This window comes from Lampetra fluviatilis, chromosome 10 (assembly GCF_964198595.1).
Source record: "Lampetra fluviatilis chromosome 10, kcLamFluv1.1, whole genome shotgun sequence".
In the NCBI taxonomy this organism is placed as follows: Eukaryota; Metazoa; Chordata; class Hyperoartia; order Petromyzontiformes; family Petromyzontidae; genus Lampetra; species Lampetra fluviatilis.
Window position 1 is genome coordinate 11,262,490 of NC_136284.1, and position 21,116 is coordinate 11,283,605.

Consider the following 21,116-nt stretch of genomic DNA (forward strand, 5'->3'; position numbering starts at 1 on the left):
GCCGGTCCACTCAGCCATAGCTTGCAGAGGTTTTGGAAACAGTAAAAATGGGAACTCATAGGACAATATCACATTAAACTCTGTAAATATTTACAAAAAGTATTCATTGGCATCACGCATTTTATCTCTTCGTACTTGAAAATAATAAAAAAAGTATCATTGTGATTAAAAGGATATATAATTGTGTGAATTCTTGACTCTTTCACGAGTGAAGGAGGCATGTGCCTCAATGCGAGGGAATAGGTTGAAAGAGGAGTCCATCCCCATCAGTGCAATAATCTCACTCCAGGTGGTGGCGAGTGCCCTCCGGTGGGATTGCAAACCAGTGAGCGATGGATATCTCGAGGCCTCTCTGACACTACGCTCTTTTAAAGAGAAACGCTCAACCATTTCCGACTCTCCGTTGATTGACCGTACTTCATCACGCTCGTCGGCACAGAATTGGTGAAGGGAAGTTGCCGAGCACCGGTTCAGATATCACCGATGTTGGTAGAGCAGTGGTGCAGTGGCCAGCGACTCTGCACTTTGGACGCGACAACCCTAGCGCGAATCTGTGGCGATTGATATCTGAACTTGGGCATTGGTCTCCCCTTTTACCACACCGGCACGGTGAAGTATGCAAAAAATAATACTTGAAAAGACCTCCACCCAATGATCGATTGACAATTGGGTATACTTTATTCGAACTATTAAAATAATAATTACTAAACATGTGTACGCAAATGTAATGACAATATTTTGTTATTATTTACGTGAGCTATCAGCATCAGAGCATGATATACAGCGGCGTTGCGGTCGCGCATACTTTTCACGCGTCAGTCTTAACGTGAACCGCTGAATGAGCTGACCTTTTCAGGTCGGATCTCTGTTAAACGAAGAAACGACAAAAAATAAAGGACATGGTCACTCCACGGGGGGGGGGTGTCACGTGGAGAAAAATGCAGCGTGGCAGCTTCAGTCGTTCCCCACAGCAGAATTCTCGCCCTTACATTCTACCCCGAATCGATTGCGCAAACACTCCACCCTCGAATGTGCAGCAGAGTAAACAGAACCCCCCCCCCCCTTCCTGAGCCCACAACAAGTGCCAGCATATATATATTTTTTATGAACTCGGCCGTGAGCCAGAGCTGAATTGTGCGAGATTGACGAGCGAGAAAACGAGGCAGATGCTTGAGAAGTATCTGGTTGTATAACCTCGCACCAGCTCGCTAATGTCCCCCTGAAGACCTCGCGCACGCCTTTGCTTGGGCGTGAGTGATTGTCAGACTTCTACCCCTCGTCGTCGATAATTGTTGGGGAAATAGATTCTTTGGAAAAAAACGTGGTTGGGTGTAATGCGAAAAAAAACTATAAAAGAAAAAAATATGTAAGTGACACCATGGAGATGTACAAAAAGCCCCACGTTCTGATATAAAAGTAATATTTTATGTTCTGTAAGGGTACGATTTACGTATATTTGTTGTAGGGGAGTGTTTCAACTTTTTACATCAATCTGAATTATCCAAAAATCAGACTTAGATATCAAATGTTGCACGATCCTAAAATATTGTTTGATTCAAATGAATCCAAAATACAGAAGTGACGGTACTAATATAGCATCGCGTGCATAATATTCCTGCAAATATTGTGCCATATGGCATCGGTGCATCACCTGTGTTAGCAGGGGAACACATTAATGCGAACCATAATGTGAACGCACCAAAAATCAGAAAATCAGATAAAGATACAAAATTAGCCTTTAAAAATACAAAATGTTGTGATTCAAAGCTCATCCCTACTTTGTTCCTGCTTAATTTATAACATTTTTCTCGATCAACATGTTTCTGTCTTTATCCGTACAATAAATACAGTATTAGTTTTATTTTATGCTGGAGGATTTAAAATCTCTTACGATCTGTACTATACGGAACACGATATATTTAGTCCACGAAAAGCAACATTGGAGATACTGACCTATGGAGCGAAACATCGGCCATTCTCCCGGACAAGCCAAGAACCTAGAAGTGGTACATTTGCACATTATTACGTTTTCGCGATTTAAATCATTGATATAGGTTAATTCAGCCCTATCAGCTGTCGGTTACAGGATAATGAACAATAAACATGACTTATTCGTGCCGGTGATTTGATTCCTTTATTTCCGTGCAAGTCACTGTGGGCGCCACAATGGTGAGATGTTAACTACATCGCCTGGTATACAGGAGGTCGTGGGTTCGATCCCTGTATAGTCGGAGTCTACATGTTCCCCCTGTGGGTCTCGTGGATTTTTCTCTGGGTCCTCCGGGTTTTTCCTCCACATTTAGGAACACGCGTTTAGAGTATTTGTCTGCTATCAATGTCCACATGATAAGCCACCTCGTTGAGCTGTCATTTGTGGCCAGGTCACTTCTGAAAAAGAGCTACATAGCTCAGTTGGCCTTACCTGGTAAAATAAAAAATAGTTCGGTTTAGTGTGTGGGCATCCCTTAATGATGGTTTAATGTGAAAAAATACAGACTTTTGTCAATCCTAATGCTGAATGAAGGGCCTCCCCACGCTGTGTAAGTTATGCGGATGGTTGTTCATACTTCAGCACGCTGGACAGTGCCGGAACCGGCCCAGAAATCACTCGCTCCTGATGTTAGCCAGGGTCCGGAATCAAACTCAGGTATGCCGGGCTCATAGCGCAGTGCAAGAGCCAAGGCAACATTGCTTCACTCACGTAAATACAACCTTTATTATGAATAAATACGGTCATTTAAATTATCCTTATGGCCGTGGCAATTAAATATTTCATTTCTGGGACACTTATTTTTTGCAGGAGTGTACTTGACTCCGCGACTGGGGTACTGATCAATCCTAAATCAGTGCTACACTCCGCGATGTCGAAACGCAGCGAGGACGATTGTGCTGAAACCCTGAACGCTCGTACGTGGCACCGTGGTGGTGCATCGTGTACAGCTCGTCGAGATGAGTCGATTGCCGCATCGCCGACCATCAACAGACTAGAAATTACTACATCACGGACATTATGCGAGAGCCGGGGTACTATGGTACCCCGGGGTACTGCCATAAGGTTCACATTAATGATTGATAACAGTACGGGAGTGGCATTCTGAAAGCTTTCAACATGTAGGGATTGTGACGATTCTTCTTTCCGTAGCACCGTCGCTGTGTTGATTAATCTGCTCATTAGCCGCTGTGCCACAATCATTATCAGGTAGCGTTGGGTGTTTCCACGCGTGCTGTCGACCGTGACTTTCCCTCCACATCTTGCGATCCTTTTTTCTGCCTTCTCTGCTGTTGTTGTCATCGTAGATCCCATTGTCGCCAAGACGACTGCCTTCCCACCTGGCCCTAAACCCACTCTGTTTCCATCTTTTCAGTGCGTTGGCTTCCACGGCGTCGCTTTTCGTGGCGACCTCATTCATTCTCCACCCGTTGCCACTGTACCCCTATAAATGTTATCCATCTATGCAGCTCCACCAGTGCTCTTGATTAAAGCCTGCATAATTTTGAGCAAATGCAGTAATTGGTTCCGGCTATTCGTTTTTAAACGTTAATTCGTTTGCGAAGGGGCACATCTATGTGCGTGTGTGTGTTTAGTTTTCTTTACACACGCGCACATATGCACGCATACACGCGTACACAACATGTATGCATGCATGCATGTTGAACTTCTTCTGCACCGTACATAGCCAACGGTGCTAATCGGAGGGTGCGGGGGAAGGTCGTCGACAAACTAAACACAAACAAAACAGTTCTAAACAGATGACACGCGTCTAAACACAGGAGTGTGCAGATTTATACACCCACACACTGAGGCCCGTCGAGACAGATGTGGGGCCCGAGTCCACAACGCCAGCAGGGGCCCCCACTCCCGTCAGCAGTCACCGTCTCGACGTCTTGGCTTCAGCCATCCTCGATCCGAGGGTTGGCCGCACCATGGGCAATCCTTCGCCACTGACTTCTTCTGTCTTTTTCTTAGGTTTTTTCGGTAAAGTCACGTAGGTAAAAAATTTAAATCAATAAAAGTAAAAATAAAATAAAAATCACGACGTTTCGGAGGCAACACAAGCTTCCGTCTTCGGGTGGAACAGTCACAGCACGACAGCTGTATCAAGTGAGAGAGAAATTCCAAGAAAACCGTATTTTTATATATACTGGTTGAGGGTAAGAATATGAATCCTTGCAGTCACGAAAGCTTCAAATCTAGAATTTCTTCTGTCTTCTGCTATCCTCACTGCCTGCCCCCAGCGTGATCCTCGTCCACGCTTTGATGTTATCCATCCACGCCATCGAAGGTCTTCCTCGCGCACGTGATGCGGGTATTGCGTCATTTGCTTTTGCAAACAAGTTCCATTATTTCTCATGACATGACCATAGTTAGGCTAGCTTACTTGATTTTATCACCTCTAACAGTTTTCTTTCAACACCAACTTTCTCCGGAACCCATTAATTTGTTTTCTTTTCAGTCCACGATTCACGTAATATCCGCCCGAGTCCTTTAATTTAATTCGTGCCTCGTCGTCCTTCTTAATTTTCCAATTTTCACAACCATGCGAAACAACTGGCCACACAAGGGCATGCAGAAGTCTGCTATTTGTTCCCATGGGGATGCTGTGACTCTTCCAAATTTGTATTTAGGGATGACCCAATCGCCTGACCCTTAATCAGTTTAGCTCGAATTTCTGTTGAATGCTTCGCATCGTCAGTGATGACCTATCCAAGATATGGAAAGGTGTTTACTTGCTCCAGCTGCATGCCTTGTATCCAGATGTTGCAGGCTGCTCCATCACTGCCCATCACTTTGGTCTTGTCCACATTGATGGGGAGGTTAAACTTGAAACGAACCCGATCTAAACGATTTGTCAACTATCTTGCCTTGTGCATGATGATTCTGAGATTGGTGACTTGGTCTCTGATCCCTCTCCCTTGTCGGAGTCGAGCTTGCTCGTCTGCAATGTCGTATTCCGTTTTCAAGCGGATCCGTTCCAGGATGATCGGAAGAAGGACTTGTGTAATCCTCTCGCCATTCACCAGTTTCGCAGATTGCCACACATAGTCTGTGCATCCCGTCAAGTACCGTCTCTCCACCTTCTTTAAACAATTCCACAGGGACGTCAAATGGACCCGTACACTTGCGACTTTCTGTCCAATGAACGGCTCGAGCAACTTCTGAACGAAGGGGAGGAGGCTCGCGCTCCTCGTGATCTCATTCCAGATTCCCCCCACCCCGTTATTATCATATAGGTCTTCACAATACTCTCGTCACCGCTCGACAATTCGCGAGGCTTCTGTCAGATTTTCTCCAGTCGATTTTGGATGCATTGCATTCGCGTTTGAAACTTTTGTTGTGATTGTCCTGGCTACTTGGAAAGGTTTCCTCGTGTTTCTTTTTCGGTTTGATGCTTCAAGTTCTTCATACATACCATCCAACTGCTTCTGCTTATCCATTCGTAGCTTCCTCTGTACCTCGGCCTTCAACTCCTGATATTGTTTGAGGTCTTTTCTCTTCGCTTTCTTTTCTCTTCAATTAAGAAGAAGGTCTCATCAGAAATCCAGGTTTTCCATCTTCTAGACTCGATGGATCCGAGTGTTTCCTTTGCAACATCCAAGAGTACTGTTTGTGTGCTTTTCCTAAGTTCACGAGGTGTTTCTTCTTCTTTCAATAACTCTGGAGCCTTGAACCTGTTAGCTACTTCTACCATGTACTGTGCTGCTTTCTCTTATTTAAGTTCCTCACGGTTCAGTGGTGGGATAGGACTCTGTCTGTCTTTCTTCTTCAGTTTAACCTTCAGGGTTGCCACCAACAAGTGATGCTCTGAGTCACAATCGGCCCCTGGATATGTTTTGCAGTTCATCAGGCTGGATTTCCATCGCTGTGTTACCGCAAAATAATCAATCTGATTTATTGTTTGTCCGTCTGGAGAGGTCCAGGTGTACAGCCGCCTCGGATGATGCTTGAACAATGTGTAGTGGTGTTAACTACTCGCTGTTCGCAAACTGTGAGAGCAGATCGTAAACAAGGTTTTCCTGCTCAATCAAACGGTCAGGGTCAAATGGGGTGATGTAGGATCCAAACGCCAGATTGGGAAGGACCAGTCAGAGGGTCCCACAAGGTGGCCGGGGATTGGACAACCCGGCCACGAACAGGTATAAAAGCCAGAGCGCTGAGAGCTCTGGAGGAGTTCTGCTACACGAAGAACCAAGTCGGCCGAAGACGTCTAGGACCCTAGACCAAGCCCTCCAGCCCTTATCAGGGCTAGGGCTTAGAGTAACCAGTGGTCGGGGAGAGATCCCCTAGGTCCAGCCAGAGGACGCTGGGAGAGCAGGGAGATTAGATAGCCTGCAAGGTCCGGAGGCTGTACCTTCTAAGGGTAACGGGTGAGGGGACCATATACCCCTTAGTGTGATAGGGACTGTGTATTAAGATAATAAACAGTGTGTGCCATAAAGAAGTTTAGAAGTCCGTCCTTACAACACTACAAATGTATTGGCCAATACCAGGTCATGTTCTGAACAAAAATCCTGCAGTCGTTCACCAGCCTCATTGAGTCCATATGGCCCCACTACAACTGTGAGTGCACACGGCTCCATTTCCCCTACTTTGGCATTGAAGTCGCCGATGACCAGCTACATGTCTGCTTTGGGAGTCGGTTTTACTGCCCTGGACAGATTCTGATAGAAGCCATCCACTTCTTCTTTCTCGGCAGCCGTTGTAGGTCCATAGACTTGAGTCAGAGTGGTGTTTCGCGGCTTAGCACTCAGTCGCACAGCAATTTTTTTAAAATAATCAATAAATCAATCATTGATCATTATTAATGAACAATCAATCGTCAACTATTTATTAATAATTGATGATTAATAATCAAAAACAATTATTAATTGTTAAGAATTCGTTATTATCGATTTTTTTAGATTATTACTAATTAATTTTTACGTCACTGATTGGTTCTTATCCAAGGAGGGCTCTGGCAATTTTCCTGTGAAACCATATCGCCACCCCAGACATGCCCTGCACATCGCTGCCAGAGTAAACGATGGCATGTCCCTCCAATGTTGTGAAATGTCCTTGACCTTCCCAGCGCACTTCAGACGCTCCACGCAAGTCCACTTCCAATCCATCTAACTCACGTCCAAGCAGCTGTACGTTACCTAGTTGCAGCATACTGCGAATATTCAATGTGCCCAGTCTCAGTTTATTGCGCATCTGCAGTGGTTTGGATTGTCCTTTTGGCAACATCAGTGTCCTTGTGTCCTTTCCAGTAATTAAACTTGTATTAATTCGTCTGGTTTTCGCTGTTCGTCGCATACATTTACTCTTTGCTTGTACTATAGTACTATACTGCCTTCAACTTTGCTTGTATTTCGCGTGTATTCATCAGTTGCATTCATACATTTGGAACTAATTTCCAGAGATGCAGGTGCATTATTTACACTCATGCTACAGTTACTCATGGACATATCACCATTTTTTTTATTTTACAAAGTGGTCATTCTTGGGTCCGCTTCTGAGCTTGAGAGCCCAGGGCAGTTGAAGCTATCACTTATCATTATCTGACCAGCCTACATACCAGCGGATACATACAACAACCACACACGCTCACGTATATGTCAAGCAGCATTCCTCTGCCTTTAGGGTGAAGTTACACAATCTGCAATGTATTGTACGTGCATAAAACAAGTATATACGTGGGATATTCACAATCCAGGTTTTTTTGGGTTAAATGGCATGAATATAAATGTGTCGTTAAACCCACCACCACCCGACACAGCCAATTAGTCAGGTTTGTCACGTAATTAAAACATGCCAATTCGTTACTAGTAAAGCACATCGGTGTGTTGGAGAGTAAAAACCCACACCAATTATAATTTGAGTACGACAGAACGTTTCAGTATGAGATAGAACTTGTTGAGCGTGGCGTCACGTGAGATGTCCATTGTACAGAGCCCACGCGTGTGTTCGACTTTTTGAAGAATGAGCCGGTGAGTTTGTTCGTTGCGCGCACCGCGTCTCGCGCTGCTGCTGCTCGTTCGTTGAAATCCGAGGACATTTATCGGCGGCGTGAACGTGATGTCCCATTATGCACAAGAATGAGGGGCAGTGCCGGATTATCCTATTAGCAAAAGTAGCATATGCTACGGGCCCATCGCGCTAAATGATTTCAAGCTATCAATTCCGGTTCAGTGATTCTGCACTTGCTTTATTACTATAGTACTATACTGCCTTCAACTTTTATGAACGGCTGGGTGTTTAAGGTTAGCGATTAGTCGTATTATCTGGCTTTATAGCAAATTAAAAATTACGATTACTTTACTGTGCAAGTTAAAAATTTGTGTTTTAATATTTATGCGTTTTTTTTTTATTTAGGACCCCTTCACAATATCATATTCTACAGGCCCCGCACTAGCTTCATCCGGCACTGGTGAGGGTGGGGGGTGGAAGTGGAGAGGTGGGTAGAAGGGGAGGGGGGTCCCTCTTCGCTCTGGAGTACAAATGGTCCGTCTAATTGGAGGTCGTGCGGCGCTCGGAGCCACAGCCACGCTCGCGGCTGTGCTCGGAGACCCGTGCATTTGAGTCGCTCTCATTGAGTCTCGTTCCCTGCCAAAGCGTGATTGGTGCGGCCACTTCTCTTCAGCTCGCGTGCCCCCCCCCCCCGCGCTCTCGCCCCGTCAAAATAACTCATTGGGATGATCTTACTGTTTTCGTTTGTTTGGCCGCCAACTCCGAAATTCGTTGCGTGGAGTCACGGCTAAAAGAGAGGAGTAAACAGACACTTTGCGGTGCCCCCTTCTGTCAGTCCGCCGCTGCAGAGTCGTGGCGCGTTGTTGACTTCACCACCGCGGGTTGGTTTGAAGGGAAGGGAAGGGGGGGTTCAGGACCGGTTCGGATACCGATCACCGCCAATCTTCGCCGTGGCAAGGAATTAGACTCGGGACGCCGAGTTCAGAGCGCAGTGGGCTAGCCATTGCACCGCCGCCCTCCACGGCACACACACATTTAGACATTATCAATTGTATCCGATGAGTGATACAAAAGGTACAAAAATTGATGCGGGGGAAAGGGTTCACTAAGCCGGTATATATTTCCGTGAAGGTGACCACCCATTGTTAATTAATTATTGTGAGCCAGAAAATTGAACGAAGTGGTTGAAATGTTTTTGAACATTCTCCTAATACACTTTTATTTTTTTAATCGTTTTTTGTTGACAAGAGCCCGGTTACATGCACGGAGAGTAATAAGGGATTGGGTTACAGAAATTCCGCGGACTGAAGCCAGAACTCAGTGCTCCCGGGGTACTCCAAACATACTTAATTTACTCTTTTTAAATGGGAAAGCATTGAGTGATCTTTATTGGCAAATAAGAGAAGCGTTTGAAAAACGACCACAGCTCGGATTGTTGCGAAACAACCCCGGGGGGCTCGATGACGAACACGTGGAGGTGGAGAGGGATGAAACTCAAACGATATAAACAATAATACTTTATACTCTTTGGTTCTTTCAGTAAAGTCACGTAGGTGAAAAAAAAAGAAAAATAATAAAAATTAGAATAAAAATTAAAATAACTAAATTAAATCACGACGTTTCGGGGGCAACACAAGCGTGGTTGTCCCCACCTGATGACGGACGCTTGTGTTGCGCCCGACACGTCGTGATTTAATTTAGTTATTTTTATTCTAAACTTTATTTTATTTATTATTATTTTCATTTTAACCTACGTGACTTTACCGAAATAACCAAAGAGTATGGATCCTTGCAGTCGCGAAAACTTCAAATCTAGAATAATAATTTAATCTACCGTATCGCTGCGTATCGTTTTACTGGCCTAGATTCTATACTAAACTAAAACTCCCCTTTTTATCTTACCAGGTAATAGCCCACTGAGCTACGTAGCTCTTTCGCAGAAGCGACCTGGCTATCACAAATGATAGCCCAATGAATGTGGCTTATCGTGTGGGAATGTATCGCAGCAAAATACTCTCAACGCATGTTGATTCTGAATGTGAAGGAAACAACTGGAGAACACGGACACAAATCCACGCGGACACAGTAAGAGAGACACGCAAACTCCAAATATACAGGCATCAGGGTTGAGATCGAACCCACGACTTCCCGTATACCAGGCGAGGTAGTTAACATCTCCCAACTGCAGCACCCTAATTCAGCTGCTCTCTCATTACAATTCTTTAATAATAGATGATACCTTTGTGCATAACCTGTAGCGCCACACTGCATTGGGTGATATTAAGTGATTGACCTTTCTGAGCGGTACGCCTGCAGCATTTACGTTGATCTTTGGTGTAATTATTTCAGTGGTTGTATTAATAATAGCATCGTGCCGGCTACTTAATATATTCAAAGCCGTGTAATGGTATTTATGTTTTTAATACAGAGCCATTCTCAGACTGCATCTCTATAGTCAGCATTTATAATAAAGCAACGAAAATAATGAACATCACCTGGAATTGCATGTCTTGCTGTGTGGTACCAACGCCTAATTACGGTAGCAGTGGTGTAACAATGCATCAATTCATTTATTTTACAATTATTAAGCTCGTAATACACGGCTTACATCGCGCATGAGCAAACATCGTTGTTTTCAGATTTGTATCACGTCTATAATCGATACATTGTCACCCCTGCAGCCACTAGAGGAACTACCATTCACAGCGGTGTAAAATACGCATTCTCGAATCGATTTTAAAAGTAATAGAATCTCTAAAGTGCAGTGTAAAACATTACTTGAAGATGAATTTTGATAGAACCATAGAACTCAAAAACGATTAAAACAGAGGAAAATTAATCTCACCTTCACAATTACAGCACATCGATTTATGGAGGGACCTTCATCGATTTAGACACCCCACTCATTGGGGGGTGGGGGGGGGCAATGGCGCAGCTGTAAGAGCACTGCGCTCAGAACCCCAAGTTGGACACCCCACCATGGCGACTGTCAGTGGCGAGTGACCTGTGGTCCTGGGTGTCCCCCCTTCACCAAACCGACCGGCGTGGTGGAGTGATGCTTAAACCAACGCCAGGGTCGACACGGTATGGAGGGACCTTCATCCAGCAGTGGATTGACAAAGAGCTGTTGATTATTGTTGTTACTGTTATTACATTACTTAATCCCAGCAAACATTCCCAGACACGTTGTTAATCTAAGAAAGGGAACGTGAGTAAATGCTGCGCTAAAACAAGACGAAACTACTCGACATCTGAACACAGATGTTGGAGTGCACTCGTTTATATCAGATGAGCAAGCACAGTTAGACGATGATCAAGTTCATTAAAAAAAGGTGGACTGGCCTCTGATGTGTCAATGAGACGTTGTGCATAGAACAACCCCTTGAATTGCCCTGGAATCTTGGAAAGCAATGCGGATTGTGCGTTTAGCAGAAGACCATTCACAGTGCCGCCACTGGCTAACATCGTTGAAGAGGTTGGATGCGCACGTACGCTCCTGGGCAGAGAAAGGGTTAAGTGAGATGCAGTATCTCACGTCAGCCGTCATGTGCCTGGCAGTATGCCTGCAGCTGTGTCTGACAGGCGGTGTGTGCCGGCATGCTGTGTGGCTTTATGGTGTCCTTCAGTGCAGATTCGTGCACACGGGCGCAGTTCTGACTTGCTTCTGTGAATGTGTGCAGGCAAGTGTAAATTCCTATTTTATGTTGGGTTAAAATAAAGACAGAGATCCCACGTATAGCATTATCAGACTGTCGGAAGAGTCATTGAGCGGGTACGGATGATCACACGGGCACAGAGCAGCACGAACCTCCACAGCACGTACGGTGCAAAAGAAGTTCAACATACACACAAAGACAAAGATCCCACGTATAGCCTTAACAGACTGTAGGGGCAAGTGCTGTTAGCGAGGGGGGTGTCACTGCGTGTCCAACACAAATGCAGGATTCGAAGCTGGAACGTTTCCATTGCTACTTCACTTGCGTGCATTTGTAGCTGACGGAGAGCAGTGTGGGAAGGTGGACGACTTCAGCGACAATTAGGTGATAAAGTCACAACGCAGTCACTCCTCCCTCCCGAATAGAGATAGAATGTTCATCGTAATCAAGGCTGCGGAGATCTTTCGTCTACAAAATATGTGAGTTTAATCGCAAAACGAATTCAACCATATCTTGCCAAAATAAACATGACAAAAGGCTGCCATAAATGCAACACCTTTGGCATTCAAGGAGCAAACTAAATAATCATTCGAGGTGGCAGCAAATTAATTCATGGCCGTTAATACCATACAAAGACAAAGATCCCACATATAGCATTGTCAGACTGTTGGGGCAAGTGCTGTTAGTGAGCAGACCTATCAAGGCCGACGCGGAACACGGGGGAGTTGAGTGGGCAACACCACGCCCAGCCGTATTTGCCTCCCCAGTGGCAATGTTTATACATCACAGCAGGTACTCATTTGAGTCTGAGTCAACCTAGGAGAGGCCCAGGACCAGTTCAAATAATCGTCACTGGTTTTAACCGCGAGCCAGGAATCGAACTTGGGTCACCGGGTTCGTAGTGCAGCACGCTAACCGATAATACCATAACTAACCCTCACTAGGACAATGGAGATGACCAGAATGTAGTTTGAGGCAGGATTACCTGACGTAGCTGTGATTGTGACTTTTCAGCCGAGGCGCGCTGGGGAGGCTCCCTTACTAAACCAGGTACGGCCCACTGAGCTATATAGGTCTTTTTCAGAAGCAACCTGGCCACAAATGAAAGCTCAACGAAGTCGCTTATAATGTGGAAATTAATATCAGCCAAATACTCAAAACGTACGTGTCTAAATGTGGAGGGACAAACCGGAGAACCCAGAGAAAAATCCGCCCGACCACGAGGAGAGAGACACACAAACTCCAAATATACAGTCGTCAGGGTCGGGATCGAACCCACAACCTCCTGCACACCAGGCGAGGGAGTTAACTGGCTCGTATTGGGCTTTTCCCAGAGTGCAATTTTTCACTGACCATCAGCATTGTGCTATGGGATTGGCTGTCATCATTCTCAGTGGGTCATTCTCACCAGCTTATGATAACCTGGTAATGTCAGCTCAGCTTAGAAGTAATCCTTGGTTTAATTACGTTTGTCAATAAGCGTGCTTCGTTATATAATTGCAAAGGCTGGGTTTGCTTTTGGCAAGGTCTTGTTGTTCCGACTAGGTCTTGTTGTGCCTACAGGACATGACTTAAATAAAAACAATTAAAAGCCAATGCATGTTTTTGCATGTGCTGCACCACAATTCACTCATGTGAAGCGAGAGTAGATTTACGTAACGCTCTCCTTAGGGAGACAAGGATAGAGAAACATTTTTCATTTAAATGTCCGTTCCCTGTGAAAATTTTGTTGTAGATTATTTATGAGTTTTCTTAGTTTCAGTATAGCTTCTGCTGGGAGTGACTTCATGCGGTAGGGCATGTTTCAGGCTATGCTTAGACTGGGTAGAGTGGAATCACAGTGGTCAGCACACCTCACCAATTCACACCAAGCGACATGGTGAAGTATGGTCCAATTACGGCGTTCACCCACAACGATGCAGGACAAAACACTTGTTACATCACATGGCGCCACTCCGGCGTAGCCTCCCATCTTCTGTTTTCACAAGTTCTGGTAACCTTGTTCAATTCAAGAAATGTATTAACTCCGATCTATTACTCAGTACATAGTGCCGGTTGTCGTTGGCTGCTGAGCGATGTGGGCCTTTGGGTCTGTGCCGATGGTGAAAATGATTTTTTAAAAATCACCAACACAATGTGGAGATAACCTTCATCCAGCAGTGGAATGACAAAGGGCTGAACATTATTGTGTAGAGACTGCGGTGACATTCACATGACAAGGCTGCGGATCCTGCAGAATAATTTACACTCCCAATTAAATGCGATGCACCCATGGCGAGTGATGTGGTTGCAGTCGATCTGGCCAGGAGTGAGGGCGTAGAATTGGAAGCAAGTCGTGGGAACTGGGGCGAAACTTGGCAGAGACCATCTGTGTAGAAATCCACATCATTATATCTTTTCATGTCGTCCACCGATGTCATTTTTTTTTGCATTATATTGCTTTGCTTAGGCTTCTCTTCTGTTGCCTGCTCCTATATATAATATATTTATTGTATACTACATAGTCGGTAAATTTATATAACAGGATGTTTGGCCAATAGCAGTTCCAGCGTATGAGTTTTGCTTTGTTGGAAGACCCAAAGAAAATCAATGCACCTCATATTAACACAGTTGGCTACGTATGATGCGAAAGAAGTTCAACATACATAAAACAGGGGCAGAATATACAAACCCCATACAGAAACGTGCCCGAATCGGGAATCGAACCCAGGATAGTCTTGCGGTGAGGTACAAGGGTTATCACTGTGCAACTCCGGTGCCCAAGCAAAGAAATAGAGTTCCAAATAAATTATTTCGTAAATGTTGTAAATAAAAGTGATTAATGAGAGAATGCAACTTTCAGGCAGGTACTGAGTGAATTGCATTGATAAAATATCAAATGTATTCACACGTACAGTAAATATGTATATTTCTCCTGCGTTATTCCTTTTCCCATAAAATGCAGACCACACTAATCACTCCTTGCACGGTAATCTGCACATTTTCAAAATTGAATGACATTAATATTAACATCTACCAATTTAACATTTTATTGGGTCTTTAAGTGGGTAGTGTGTGTGTGTGTGTTTTTTCGTTTTCATCTCGCACCAGAAGTAATAATGGACACGTCGGCAGACAATAATTGTGCTGGCATGCATGTACCTGCTGAGTGTACGCGCCAAGTCCGAAGGGCACGCACACATACATGCACACACACACACGCATGCATGCATACATGCACACACACACACACACATAAAACCACATTTTCCTAAGGGCAGCCCATAAATATTCAATATCGTTTTTACTTAAATTACGTTTTCACGCATTGTAGTGAAATTAAATATGTATTTTTTATGAGTTGTGTCTTATAGATTCACTTCCAAAATAACTCAACGGAGTTACGCTTGCTTTGGCTTTTAATTCTCTGCGCTTAATTTGAGGTAGTATGTCATTTGAAATGTATTGCAAGCGACCAGCTCTTCTTCACGCCTCTCACCAAAGCAACGAATTTGGGCTATTCTTGCATGCTGGCCAGACCCACATTTTACCCCACCACACTTGACCTGCCAATCGTCTGCGCTGCACCAATTTCTGCGGCTGGGTGAACGGAGGCGGGGTTGTTATGGATGGGTGGGGGAGGTTAAGAGAGTCGTGTTAATACATTTCTCCAACTGCCATACCTGGAGATCGAACCGGTGACGTCTAGACTCCCCACGTCCAATGTGCCAACCGTTTTACACGATTGTTGTTGTTGTTGTGTGCACGGCATTCGTTTCCACCCCCCCCCCGCCAAGAGTTTAACGCAAAGGATTGTTGATAAGCGCTTACCTATTCGTCCACTCAGGGGGAGACGTGCGTTTTAAGGCGAACTTCACTACCCCAACGTGAATGGACTTAGAAAAGTGGCACGTGTTTTTTGCGATGGACAGCAGCGGAATGCGGTGGGCAATACCTACCACGTAAAACACTCGAGATGTGGATACAGGAGTATGAAAGGATGCTTTTAAACGTACGTTGGGCGCTTTTTATTTAAAATAAAAATGTGCCGTGGTTTGCGTATTAAAATGCGCGTGGGCAAAACACATTGCTATTACTTAGATGAGCAAATGCATCTCCTGCCCCTTAATTAACAAGTTAATTACGTTTCATTGTTTATTTAAGACTCTTTTACTCCGTAAAAAAACTATTTTTATTAATCCTGCTCCTGTTCCAGTGATTGCGTGGACAGTAAAACCAAAATGCAAGCCCCTGTTCTCTTATTTTTACAATCCATAGATTATATAATATTATTTTGAGATTTTATCCACTTTGGGAATGAAAGTACCCATTGGGAATTAGCGCATACACTTTTTAGCAAGAGAATATAATTATTTATTACCAATCCTGATCAATGTAGAACTTTTATGAAATGAAATATTTACCATTACCTTGAGTCTCTTTCCATTGATGTACAAATGACTGAACAGACTTCTTGCCTATTTGTGAGACTTTCCACGGCTCAAATTGTACCGCGACACATACAGATGTGGCCATGTAATATTCAGCTGTCAAAGTTTGCTTGTTGACATTTAAATATTCTACCAATAGTTATAAATGTCCTCACTCTTATGGATTTCGGTGCATGAACATGCTAGCAAAGTGTGCACAACTTATTTGTTTAGGATGATTTCGTTCGTTTGTTCGTGTTTAGGATTCTTATGAAGTTTGAATCACACCTGAAATCACGCTCAGTGTGAATGGAGGTTTGAGATTGGCATCTTGGATATGCTTTCATTACATGACACTCAGTGGTTTCCTACAATGAAAACAAATTAAAGTGGAAATGTCACTTCACTCCTTGTGATGAATACCTGCTGTCCCACAATCGATTATGTGGTTAGCACGATGATGGAAGTGTATTATCATGTAATCACAGTTTTAACAGGACGTAGGCATGATAATAACAATATAACGATACATATTAGTGAACGTGATTTACAGCTTGTCCATAAACGCATCATCCATGAATAAATAATAGTAATTATACAACAGTTTAAACTCTGTGGTTGCATATTAGTGGACTATAAATGGATAATGAGTATGCCAAAAACATCTAAAACCTTGAGTATGAATGTGTGTTGACCTTCTTTCGCACCGTACGTAGCCAACCGTGCTAGTCGGAGGTGCGAGGAGAAGGGCATAAAACTGAACACAAAAAGACGTTCTAAAGAAATACATGTTGAATCTGGAGAAAAAAGCGATCTTCAACCACACATTCGTTCATTCATCATGTATAAATTTCAATTTAAATAGACGCTCCAAGCGTGGTGGTGTTTTCTTTTAGACGCTGTCGCCTCGACAGACCTGTCTTCACCTGAGGACGGCTACTTGTGTTGTGGCCGAAACGTCGTGAGAATTATTTTATTATGTTTTATTTTTATTATTTTATTACTTCCCTTCTACGTGACTTTACCGAAAGAACCAAGAAGAAGATCATCATGTATAGCCAGCAAAGGATCATTGCGCCAAACGTGTGACCTCTCGCGACAGCATGCGCATAAACTGCTCTTGCTGCCACACCGGTGTCAACCACACGTGACAGAAGCGTTCGAAACTTCACTCGAGATTCTGGCGAGCACCTGGAACTCCCTTGGGCATGGTGTGTCGCCAACACCGCTGCAGACGTGTGGTGGAGGTTGAGAGGACGAGACTCGTGCAATAAAACCTTCTCATGATCCACCGTTTTGAGCGTGTGTTATTTTACGGGGAGTGATGGCGCAGTGGTGAGCGCGCTGCGCTAAAAAACCCGGCGACCCGAGTTCGATTCCTGCTCACGGTCAATAACTGGTGAATATGTAAGTTGGTCCCGGGCCTCCCCAAGGTCGACTCAAATGAGTACCTGGTGCAGTGTGTTAACATCGCCACTCGAGAGGCAAAGCCGGTCCGGCGTGGTGCTGGCCAACCATCCGCTCGTGTGCCGTGCAGGTCTTCATAGGTGCTCGCTGACAGCAGTCGCACAACAGTCTCTTAAGGCTATACGGGGAATCTTTGTCTTTTTAATCTTCGTGTAATTTTACCAACCCAGCTCGAACCGCTGTCCAATTGTAACGATTTGATGACGTGCGATACTTCTGACGGACGTGCCGTATGACGCGACCGCACGCGCGTTCCGATTCTCGATCCACAGGAGCCGGTTTCATCGTCCTCTTGCTGCTGTGCCGGGGCTGGGTATGCGGCGCGGAGCTGCGTCTCTCCCAGGGAGACTCGCGGGTGCCCAGCCGATACGCGTCGCACTCCGCCCCCGGCGGGGCAGCCGAGGAGGCTCGCAGCGCCGCTGCGGCGGACAGCGCTGGCCTGTCAGCGTGGACGTACCAGCGCGGTTCCCACACGCACTGGACGAGCGCCCTGTCGACCGCGACGACTCCCGACTCGGCGTCCTCGCGGAGCTCCGCCTCGCCCACGCCCGAGCCGTCGGCGGAGCCGCCGCGTGAGCGAGGGGCCGTTCCGTTGCCGGCGTCCGCGCCCGCTGCCTCCGTGGACGCGGCCGCCCCGCCCTCGCTCGCGGCCTCTAGGACGCCGGGGGCGGACGCGTCGCCCGGGTCGCTTCCCGGCGACGTGATCCAGCCCACGATGGTCTTCGGGGGACATTACGGTGTCTTCAGCACCGCGCTGCCCGCGGAGGCCTCGTCGGGCTCGGGGGCCATGGCCGGGGGGGCAGCGACCACGCAGGCCGGCGACTCGACGCCAGTGCTCCAGATCACCACCTGGACGTACGGCCATGCCGACGGCGCGGCGAGCCTTTCGTCGTCGTCGTCGTCGTCGCCTGTCTCGGGGACCTCTGAGCACGGCGACGGGAACGCGGGCCCCCGTGGGACGAGCGTTGGCCCACGGGCGACGGACGATCGCGGAGCGGCCCCCGTCGCGCCGTCGCTCTCGAGCGGCACGGTGCCGTCGTGGACGGACACCAAGCTCATCACGACGGCGACGGCGCACACGGACGGGCCCGCCGCCCACTTCCACTGGCTCCTGCGGCGCGCAGACATCGCCTGGATCGTCACGGCCATCACTGTTGTCGTAGCAACCTCCGGTGAGCGTGAGCAATTTATTCGCCGATAGTTTTGAGCCGTGAATGCCTCCGCGCCCAGATGTACCGTCATCACCGCTGCGATCGAAATTCACGTCACGAGCGTAGCCCTTTGGCAGTTTGTATCGGAGGAACTCCTTCCTGGCTCGTCACACTACAATCTGGCCACGGCTTGCACTCACAAAAGGTACAATTTTTAAATGGAATAACTGCCGGCACATTTCATTTCTAACATTTGACCGTTATCTGGCATGCAGTGGTCTAGCGTTGCAATTATTGCCATTGCAAGTTTCATTGCCAGATGGTGAATTTGTATGGCAATGTGATTCCGGTGCAGCATTAGGTTGCTGATGTATTCTCGCCTGTCAAGCATGTCGGGTAACTACTAGGTCACAGCCAGCCCTTGTACGCTTGCGTTTGTCATGCAGAACATTGGTGAGGTGCTTACTGCTTAAAAGTGCACAGCTTAACGAAGCAGACAATACAGATTATAGTTGTGCGGCATCTACACGGGACCACGTGATGTAGACGCTGTGGAGAAACACAGTAGATAGCTGTTCGTGGCTATCAGAGCTGCAAAGCTTAAGATTCATGGTGCCGTCATGACACGGATACTATTCATTGCCACGGCACGTGTGATGTAATGAGAAATGGAGCAGTGCACATTTACCTGGCAGTGGCTACAGAGCTTCACAGCTGTGCAGTGTCTAAGTTCATTAATTGCTTCGTGTTTACCCAAGTAGGCCCCACTGAGTCTCAATAATATTTGTCAGGAGCATCCTGCCGAGTCGATTTTGTTTTACAGCAGTCGATGTTGCTACGCGTGATCCCAACTGAGTAAATTTACAGGTACATTTTTCGGCATTGCTATATTTGGCCAATACCAGTGACATTGTATTGTTTATTTTTAGCTAATGGAGGACACCGGAGAACCCAGACGAAACCCATGCCAGAACATGGGGAGAACATACAAACTCCACGCAAAAAAAAGATGCATGAGTCGGGCATCGAACCCAGGCCCTTCCTGCTGTGAGGCACCCTGACAACCAAAAGGAACACAGTAAGCCATGTGATTATGGTCACTGCTGCTGCGTTGTTTACAATTGATTTGTGCCGATTCACACAAAGCTCATAGTGCACAAAGGGGCCAAGATGAACGCGAATCCATCAAAATAGAGCAGAGCACTGTACAGATGCTAGGGGCCCCCCTCTCATCGCGGCCGTTGCGTTGAATACAGATTAATTCGCTTCCCGCTCGTCCACTACGCATGCCTACTTCATCCTGTACGGTATCAGACACACAGCACATCATAGGTGTAATCTTCGGTCTGTCCTTTGCTCGTATTCTGCGAATAAACCACAAGGTTGGAGGACGTGGCTTGAGGTCAGGTCGGTGCGGAGAGGCGGGATGTGCGGGCTCGATGGATTCGCACAATATTTTGCAGGGGAATTGGAGCTTCTCGGTTTAAGGCGTTGACAACTATTGCAGCACGGGAGCAGGCGTTGCGATCGTTTCGCGGAAGTAAAAGATTCCTCGGCCATTGGATACCACATCTCAGAGCGGTCACACCACGGAGGCTTAGCAGATTTCCGGCGACTGTGACACGCTTTGCGCGCACGGGCCAATAGGAGAAGCTTGTCCTGTACGAGAAGAAGAAGAAGAAGACAACAGTGAACATCTTGTTTTCACGTGGAAAATAATCCATCGACTTGCCCGTGTGCTTATGTTGTATACAGTGCAGTCGTTACATTTGTAATGAAAATGGGGACAAATCCCCTGCTGGGAATCACCTGGCAGTGACTAAGGCACCCATTTATAAACTGAAAACACAACTCAAAGCGTGACTAAATGCGGTGTTATTACCCGCGGCATGTGTGATGACACTCCGATATCAAATACTTTGGAACAAAGTGATGTCTGAATTGCAGTGAAACATATACCGTGGATACATATCCAGAGGCGAAGATTCCTGTGTTAGTCCAGATGGATTCTGTGGCGAGTGCTGTTATCGAGCACCAATTGGGGTGAGCTAAGTGTTTCTCGTGACCATATCACGTGGAATGAACCAGAACTGGAACTCTGTGCCGGGTTGAGGCTGAATCGTGCTTGCACCGGTGAGCACCATGCACGGAACGTGTGTTGTAGGCTGCTTCGGGGCTATGCTGTGGGCAGCAGAGGGCAGTGCAACAGATTCCATTATTGTTCTTGGGTTTTTTTGGTAAAGTCACGTAGGTAAAAAATTAAAATTAAAATAAAATAAAAATCACGACGTTTCGGAGGCACTTTACTTGATACAGCGAGCGTGCTGTGACTGTTCCACCTGAAGACGGAGGCTTGTGTTGCCTCCGAAACGTCGTGATTTTTATTTTATTTTAATTTTAATTTTTTAAAGTAAAGTACTTGATACAGCGAGCGTGCTGTGACTGTTCCACCTGATGGAGGCTTGTGTTGCCTCCGAAACGTCGT

The 21,116-nt window shown here is 46.0% G+C and overlaps 1 protein-coding gene across 1 annotated transcript in view; it reads left to right on the top strand.

Moving 5' to 3' along the window:
- TMEM108 (transmembrane protein 108) overlaps positions 1-21,116 on the top strand; it is a 57,221-nt gene that overhangs the window by 30,843 nt on the left and 5,262 nt on the right. The window contains exon 2 of the mRNA XM_078860534.1: positions 17,753-18,652. Coding sequence (XP_078716660.1) covers positions 17,753-18,652 — 900 coding nt within the window. The remainder of the gene's footprint in view (positions 1-17,752; positions 18,653-21,116) is intronic.